Here is a 9,273-nt window from a genome sequence, read left to right as displayed (position 1 = left end):
CCCCCCCCCTTTTCTCCTGCTTCCCCTTTAGCCAAAAATCTGTACAAGCCCAAAGCCCCAATCACTTATTTGCTGTCGATATTTAAATATTCTCCTCTCCAAAAATAAGGTCTCTTCTGATTGAAATTCAAGATGCATCTAAGTTGCATCATGGGAATTGTAGGATCTGGAATTTTGGGAGCTTGATCCATGCTAGGGATTTAAAAGTCAATAAATCTCGACCCCTGCTGCACAGATTTCCATTCTTTGTTATAAATCTGTCTCTTGTGAGTCTTTCACCATGCAGAATACAGCAATCACACAGTAATATGCAGTTTATGGATCTAAGGTTTATGGCATAAAAGGCGTTATTTTACAGTTGTGATGTCGTGCCCGTGCCAGTTTCCGTGTGTTGGTTACTTTGGTGATTGCGCCTCGCCCCTCAGCATCCGTGATGCGGAGATCAGTTCGGGAGGGCGGTGCAGAGGGAGAGCTACGTGTTGCTGCGCAGCAACAGATAGACGGGAGAGAGAGAGAGAGGGAGAGAGAGAGAGAGAGAGAGAGAGAGAGAGAGAGAGAGGAATTCCTTAGCACAACCAAAAGCGGCTGCCAGGGTGTGCATGCTTATCAGTTCCTATATGGCTGCTCTGGGAATTGACTGTAGGCTATATAAATGTTTCCGATACCTGCAACCGAAGGAGATGTAAAACCATGCGGATGCAGGATGTAAGGACTACCAGCTACAACAAGCCCTCGGCTAGATTTGAGGAGGGACCAATTTATTTCTGTCTGGAGGCAACATCATATTTGCGCCGACTCCCCTCGGAAGAGACTTCCTCCTCTTCTGCCCAAGCTGAGAAAATCAACCTGACAGAGACGCTCCCGCCTGTCCTCCTGGGGACAAGCCTGTCTCCATGCGTTTATTATAGAGTCACAACTTGGCCACAAACTGCAATATCTGGAGTTGAAATGCAGAGTATTTTTCTAGTGGGATTTAGTGAACTGGAAGCGCTTTAAAGTAAGTTCCTTGTTCTTAATATTTTTTTTTAAAGCCAAAGGTTTATCATTGCTTTTCATGTAAGTGTGTGATTTTGGAGAAAACACGTGGTTTTAACAAAACCGCATTTTGTCTTTTACTTTAAAAAGTAAAGAAATTAGGGATTTCAAATGATAATAATACATCTAAAATAACTCCCTTTATCATGTCTCTCTCTCACTCTCACTCTCTCTCTCTCTCTGAATGTGCGTGTCTCTCTTTGTGCTGACTTTCTCCTTCTCTTTGTGTCAATGTGTTTTTGTCTCCCACTCGCTTTCTGTGCACCGTGCGTCTCTGCGTGCGTCCCTCTCTCCAGACATGACAGGTCAGGCCCTGGGGAAACCAGGCAGCGGGGCTCACATGGATGACAACGCCGCCATCCGCATCAACGTGGGCGGCTTCAAGAAGCGTCTCCAGTCGGATACCCTCTCCCGGTTCCCTGAGACGAGGCTTGCGCGTTTACTCCACTGTCAGTCCAAAGAGTCCATACTGGAGCTGTGCGACGACTACGACGACACCGAGAAGGAGTTTTACTTCGACAGGAACCCAGCACTCTTCCCCTACGTGTTGAATTTCTACAACACGGGGAGGCTGCACGTCATGGCCGAGCTGTGCATCTTCTCCTTCAGCCAGGAGATCGAGTACTGGGGCATCAACGAGTTCTTTATTGACTCGTGCTGCAGCAGCGCCTATCACTGTAGGAAAATGGACCAGGACCGGGAGGAGTGGGAGGACAGGAGTGATGAAGGGAGCACTACTTCATCTTTCGACGAACTGTTGGAGTTTTACAGCGACGCCACCAAGTTTGACAAGCAGCTGCTCGGGAGCGCGCGGAGGCGCGTCTGGTTAATGCTGGATAACCCCGGCTACTCCGTGGCCAGCCGTATCATCAGCATCCTCTCCATCCTGGTGGTGCTCGGCTCCATCGCCACGATGTGCATGAACAGCATGAGCGAGTTCAGCCTGTTGGACAGTGAGGGGCAACCCACAGAGGACCCCCGTTTTGAGACTGTCGAGCACTTTGGCATCGGCTGGTTCACTCTGGAGCTGCTCGCCAGGTTCACGGTGGCGCCGGATCTTCTGCATTTCTTCGAACACCCGTTAAATATGATCGACCTGGTGTCCATACTCCCGTTTTACCTGACACTGCTTATAAACCTGGTGGTTGAGAGCAGCCCGGCGCTGGCCAACCTGGGCCGTGTTGCACAGGTGCTGAGGCTCATGAGGATTTTCCGCATCTTGAAGCTGGCCCGTCACTCCACGGGGCTGCGCTCCCTGGGGGCCACCCTCAGGAACAGCTACAAAGAAGTGGGCCTGCTGCTGCTCTACCTGGCCGTCGGGGTGTCGTTTTTCTCCGTCATGGCGTACACGGTGGAGAAAGAGGACAGCGAGGACCTCTCCACCATCCCGTCGTGCTGGTGGTGGGCCACCGTCAGCATGACCACCGTCGGGTACGGGGACGTGGTGCCGGTGTCCATAGCTGGCAAGCTGACCGCCTCGGCGTGCATTCTGGCCGGGATCTTAGTAGTTGTGCTTCCGATTACGCTCATTTTCAATAAGTTCTCTCTCTTCTACAAGAGACAAAAACAGCTGGAGGTCGCAATGAGAAGCTGTGATTTCGACGAGGGGATAAAAGAGGTTCCCTCGGTCAACCTGAGGAACTATTACGCACACAAAGTCAAATCCCTCATGGCGAGCTTGTCAAACATGAGCCGGAGTTCACCCAGTGAACACAGTCTGAATGAATCAATACATTGAAACAGCGGTGTCAAGTGCACGCGGTCAGGATTGGGTGACACTTCCATTAATGTGGCTGCATGAGGAGCTGTACAGGGTGCTGAAACCTCTGTCTCAGAAGCCCACTTCCTTCCACTGATGTCTGACCGTTTACCTCTCTGTAGCTCAGTGCAATAATGTGTTAATCTGTGTGTCAGTCACCATGAGAAAGTAAGCAAATGTACAGGAGAGCCTGAATATGATAATCGCTGTGCATTATTATGGCCCCTCACCAAATAGGCCAAAATGTGACCATTGAAAAGATAGTAGTTGTTTGCAGTCCTCAACGGTGTCACATCCTCCAGCTATCCAGTACTTGTTGTGATTAAATATGTCTGAAAGTAACTCCAGCTGTACCTCTTTAGAGAGAGTGTTGATGTGTAATTGTTATGTTGCAACAGCATTACTTCAGATGTGTGGTTAAAGCAAAACTATTAAACAAAAAATACACAACACACTTCCTCATGTTTTTCATGTGCAGAGCAAGCGTCTTCCTAAGTGTGTCTTACTGATAGAGATAACACATGTAAGCCCGAAGGGGGGGTGGGGAGAGATGGGTTTACAGTAGTGACTGACACAATATCTGAAACAGTTTGACAGGCATCGCAACGACCATTCAGAGCTTTCATGTTGAATAAAGATATTGCATATGTATGTCATAAGCATCACCATTTCAGTTTACAAAGTCAGTTTTTTTACAATAAATCAATAGGTTTTACTAATAAACTGTCAGGTATTTCACAATTAATTGACAGCCACATACATGGTATTCTATTGGTAGCAAAAGCAGATTATATATCTATGGAAATCATAGAAGTTACCCTTCTTCATGCTTTCTGAGCTTTCTGAGAACGGAGTGTAATATTCTAAATAAAATGTAAGGTGTGGCTTCCACTGCCTGTTTGTATGATATCCTATGAAAACTTATGCACACCAATTTGTATGATGTCCTTTGAAATTAGGATTGCCAGTTGGTCATGTGACGATTGGACACATGACAGTTAGACACAGTTAGTCTCTTCAGTTTAATTAAGACAACAAACGGTTGCTGGGAGACGGCTGCAGAGCACTGGGAGCTTCATCGTTTCAGAGGCAGTTTCTAGTTAAGTTTAGCCCACAAAAGGTGACTATGAGCTGGGTACGGGCTCGCGAGAAGAGGGTCCTTTTAAAGCTATGGTGCACAACTATTTTTATATTAGTGAGCATCTGCTACATTCAAGGCATTGCCAAATTAGCTGATACAAAGCTAGTCTTTATCGACAGTGTCTTAGTTCTGGGGTTGTTAGGTGCCTCCAGAGATTCAGCTGGATGTCTGTTACCTTCTGCTTTCTTTGTGTTGGAACTCTGTGGATTTATTAGGATTATGGTTACCTGCTCCTCAGATCTCTGCAGGGTAAATCCACACAGCTACCTAGACTATCTGTCCAAGCAGAGTTTCATATTGCATGACTAAAACAACTTTTCAATGCACCCATGTTCCACCAAAACAAGTTCCTTCCTGAGGCCATTTTGCGGCGGCACTGTGGCTCTGTCCGGCGCTCAGCGATTAAAGACAATTCTGATTGGTTTAAAGACATGCCATAAACCAAAGCACATAATACTCCTTAATAAAACTAACCTCCTTCTCCCCTTGCTCTCTGTCTATTGTTGGCATCCTTTGTTCCAAATAGGTCATCTGACCTTTGACCTATGCACAGGCCTGTACTAAAGCAGTGGTTGGTTAGTGATAAGCGATTAGTGTTTGCACATGTGGGGAGAGTGTGTGTTACGGGTGGCATGTTCAAAAGGTGTGCACCATGTTGCCATGGTCTCCTGGTTAAATGACATATAGGTATGTTTTCTCTCGTTTGGTGGCTGTTTCTCTCGTTTATTGGTTGTGTCACAGACTCCGAGGTGATACCCAATCAGCAGAGACGTGTCTGTAAACTCGTAGTAATCAAAAGGCAGACACTCAACAGGGTGTTGAACTCACCCCCGTTTCAGTTTTTTTTTAAACGTGTTGCTACGTTTTGTCGTGGGGGAACGTGGTCATGGTGAATAAGTGTAGCATTTTGATTGGTTGTGTTAAGAAAAGGAAATCAATTCACTTCCTGTTAGATTTTTATGTCTTAGGTAGAAAATTGTGTTTGAAGTGTTTTGAAAAACTGAGTGAAGGTAGTGTTGCTCTTTGAGTGAGAGGTTTCAAAAACCATGTGACATGTAAAGATTTGTCTGTAAGAAGTTGTAAAAAAAAAAAAAGGGAAATGTGAAAATAAGGCATTTTCTCATTTCTCATTCTATATATATGTTAATTATGGACTTTTGGAAATATCACTCAATAAATCTGAAAATATTGTCACAGGCTTAAAAATATCAATTTGGCATTCTGGATTAAAATGTTTTATAAAGCCAGCTGTGAATGATTTACATATAAACATCCCTGTAAAAGTAGAATATATACAGCAATACAACTGAGATTTCTGGATAAGTGTATTATGAAAAAATGTATTTTTTGAGAAAAAGGCCTTTGTTGGCTTAAATATTGTAATATATATACTTATATCCTATACTTTTAGGAGAAATCTACAGACTCATATAGACAAATTGTAGGTAAATAAAGATCTAAAGTTGTATTTTGGTCGTTTTTGAGATTTAAGATTCGAAATCCTTCAACAATAAGGAAATTCCCAATGTTGGGTAAAAGTAAACAATAAATAAAAAATAGGAATATAATAATAGTCCAGATGGGCCCAAATTTGTCAGAATGTCCAATGTATCCGAATAGAGGGCCGTGGGCTGAAAAATAAATGATGTTATGAGAAAATGTACTACATTTTATAGAAAATGAACATTTTAAATCTAAACTAAAAATTTCTAAAATAACACTGCTCTTTAATCTGCATACATGATGTATGACAGACCTTTTACAGTCATTTATCACTTTCCACAGTGGGAGACATAAAGCCCGTCTATTACAGTAACATTAGGGCTCCAGCTGACTTAATAAATGTTTTTAAAAATATACGCATGTAATTTAATGGGAAAGTTTACCAGAACTGTGCTTTACATTGCAGAAAAATTTAGATTAAGTACTTTTAGCTGCACAAAATGTACATTTCGTAGCCATTACGGTTAGGATTTTACAAGACTTTCAAAATAAAAGGAGAATAGGCATGAGCATGTCTAATGCAGGCGGTCTCACACGAGTCTGAAAGAAGACATGTAAGGTAACAAAACAACCCCAAATTTTAAAATTGACCAGAGAATTGAAAAAAAAAAAAAGTTTTTGCCTGCAGTGTCTGGCCTTAAAAATCCCAAATTCTCTGCAAACACATAATTCTCTGCATCAGAACAGTACTGGGACACTGAGGTTGGATTTGAAGGAATGATTGGGGTGATTTGTAACTCACTTCAGCAACAAGGTCATGCTCACTTGGAAAATACTAATGAGGAATTCAAGTATTGTAGGTTGTTTTCAAAGTATATCTGGGGAGCTCATTTGAAATAATATTTACCCTCGGAGGCCAATTATATCAGTCTCCTTTTGTTTACTCCTGGGCTCCCCCCCCCCCCCCCCCCCCCCCCCCCCAGGAGCAAATCCAAAACACCACGCAGTGCCAAACTAGCATGGAAAAATCAGTAAATGAGTTCACAGCGACGGTGGGTGACATTTACACACGGAGGCATACCAACACAGTCAATCTTTTCCAACTTAGGAAGTGGAAAGTAATCATAGAATTTGGAAGTTTGAAATCTAACAGTGACAACTTAGCAGTCTTAGTAGATTTGGCCAACGTCGTCCAAGTCCAAAAGGCAGAGCCGTGTTTGTGTATGTGTGTGTGTTTAGGTCACTGTGACTTCTGAGGTGGGAGATGGAGATGTCTGGCCCCTCCGCAGCCTCAGTTGGCTCGCCTGTATCATTACCATCTGACTGTGGTGATAGATGTAAGAAAGGCCCTGGGCCTGCCTGGCACACAGCCGAGTGCAGACGGCAGCTCAGGTCATTAGAGGAAGGCCATGGCAAAAAGTCTGCTGTCCTCCCTTACACCAGTAACCAGCAAAGCTGAAATCCATTCCTTCCATTTCTTTTGATCATCAAGACCCAAATGTGTGACTCATTCATGCAGAAAAAGGAGTTTTGAGGGAGTTTTTATTTTTAAAAGTGTCTACATGTAATCATGAAAGCTTTCAGTTGTGTAATTTATAACAAGGTTAAGTGTTTTATTTGAAGGATTTATTACTGAATCAAAAAAGTTCATTTTCATCTAAAGTTTTCTGACGTTCTGGTTCATTTGTTTTCTCTGTTTCTCAACAAAGACAAGAGAAGAAGATCATGAAAAGATGCTGAGATTATTTTGCAAGAACACTGAGCTCATTAAAGCGGAGCTGACAGGGAATAAGAACTATACGGTGTGCGTGCTTATGTGTGTGAACACATACTGCACACACAAACGTGGCAGACAGCATGTTTAATGGGGAACTTATTGAAGCTGGCAGCACAAGTGTCATCTCCAGTCGGCTCTGTATTGGTGATATAAAACTGTTACTAAGCAGGCGTTCCGTGTTGTTGCACATTACCATCTGCCGCTATCCCTCTGCTTCAAACAGTGTGGGAAGATCGGATCTTTTCCGTGTGCTTGTTTCTATCCCTCCGCCCTTTTCTGCCTCTTCCCACCATGCCTGATCTGTGAATATCTCAGAAAATAATCTCTCATTACATGGATCACGGCATAGCTAGTTATCACCTACAGATCTGATGCAAAAGCAGAATGCACGTAACGCCCAACAAGGATGGCTGTTCCTATTGCTTCATGCCATCATTAGACTTGGAAGACAACAAGACTTGTTTTATTATTCACCAGCCTGACATCTTTATTTAGAGTGGATACTTTAGTTCTAATGGGCATCTTTTTCAGATAAAGTAGACTTTTGTGCTCATTAAAATTGCATGGAATATTAAGATTTAAAAACAAAAGCCATCTTGGATTCAAATTCCCTAAAACAAGGCCGAGCCTACAGCCATGCAAACGGCTCTCTGGGGCCCATTGGTGTTTTGAGCTAAATGCTACCATCAGCCTGCTAACAAGCTCTAAATGCTACCATCAGCCTGCTAACAAGCTCTAAATGCTACCACCAGCCTGCTAACAAGCTCTGAATGTTACAATCAGCATGCTAATAAGCACAAAATGACAACATGATTTGCAGCAGGTGTCATGTGTACTATGTTCATCATCTCAATTCAGTGGGCTGCAAGGTATTTCAGTCAAAACCCCACATATTTCTTAAGAAAGTCAGTAGAATACATCATCTGGGAACCATGAATGTCTGTAAAAATCTATTATTCCAATCCTTCTGGTAGATATTGAGATATTTGAGTAGCTAAGTGAGAACTTTGACTGCTGCTCTTGATGCTAGAGGAAAAGTGTGGTGATCACCAACGTCATCAGGCTTCATCCACTGGGGACCATGACTGCCTGTGTAATATTTCATGGCATTTAATCCGATGCCTATTGATTTGTTTCAGTCCAAGCCATCCTTACATCCACATGACAACAATGTGAGCACTACGTGTGTCTTAAATGTAACATCACAACATATCAAATCATCAAACATCTTAAAATTGTAGTTCACACTGAAACCACAGCATTGTTACCCTGCACAAAAAGTTGGCCCTCCACCAGAAACCACATGCACAAGACCTTCTGAAGGACGATAATTCGAGACAAATGGGAACATTATCGCGCCCCCTCCCTTTTTTTTTTTTTTTTTTAATGCAGCACTCTGTCTGCGCCCATTAAGTGACTCATCCGGAGAGACAGATGTTTTTGGATGTAAATCACAATAGTGTTCCCACAGGATTTGAATGGAGTTGGCACAATGCAACACTGCTGCTTACAACAAGTGCTATCCTACATTTTACCAATGCCTTTTATGACAATCAGCTTTAAGATTTATACTAAAACTCCACAGCTAGTCCTGTTTAAACGGCCTCAAAAGGATGGAAATGCAATTTTGTTCTTAACAGCCAAGCAGGGTTAATGGTCTACTTTGGCAGTTTTGTTTGGATGGCACAGAGGCGGCAGTATGCCCAAAACACTTTGATTATAGGAGCCTGTGTATTTCAGGACTTTCTAAGTGCAAGCAGGGGAGATGAGCTGAAGCTACACGCAAGTCAGATGCCTCGGTGATTTAAAACAGCTTTACTTATCTAGGAATGCTGACTTTACTTACTTTACCTATTGAGCTTGATGATTTAACAGTGGGAGCTAGACCGGAAGAAAACGTTGTCTTGCAGTGTTTGCTAGAGTTTCTCTATATGTTCAGAATTTAAAATGGAAAAACACATGCACGCAGCAATGGTAATTCAAGTTAGCAGCAAAATCATTGGGATTCAGCAGATGACAACGACTGATCTGTACGATAGACGTGTGCTTTATGAGGCAGAATCCATTATGTCCGATACTTCCCACCCCCTGAATGCAGAATTTAAGATGCTGCCCTCT

General features: G+C 43.1%; 1 protein-coding gene across 1 annotated transcript; it reads left to right on the top strand.

The window, feature by feature from the left end:
• Nucleotides 1–508: 508 nt before the first annotated feature.
• Nucleotides 509–3,248, top strand: LOC116691666 (potassium voltage-gated channel subfamily S member 2). The gene is made up of 2 exons (XM_032519478.1): nt 509–997; nt 1,332–3,248. The coding sequence occupies exon 2, from the start codon at nt 1,334–1,336 to the stop codon at nt 2,771–2,773; it is 1,440 nt and encodes a 479-aa protein (XP_032375369.1). The 5' UTR covers nt 509–997; nt 1,332–1,333; the 3' UTR covers nt 2,774–3,248.
• The last annotated feature ends 6,025 nt before the right edge of the window (nt 3,249–9,273 follow it).

The sequence above is a fragment of the Etheostoma spectabile genome, chromosome 6, assembly GCF_008692095.1.
Source record: "Etheostoma spectabile isolate EspeVRDwgs_2016 chromosome 6, UIUC_Espe_1.0, whole genome shotgun sequence".
In the NCBI taxonomy this organism is placed as follows: domain Eukaryota; kingdom Metazoa; phylum Chordata; class Actinopteri; order Perciformes; family Percidae; genus Etheostoma; species Etheostoma spectabile.
This window is presented reverse-complemented; position numbering and strand designations above follow the sequence as displayed.

Excerpts from the sequence above, each read along its gene's own strand:
- LOC116691666 (XM_032519478.1), top strand. The coding sequence starts at position 1,334 with ATGACAGGTCAGGCCCTGGGGAAACCAGGCAGCGGGGCTCACATGGAT.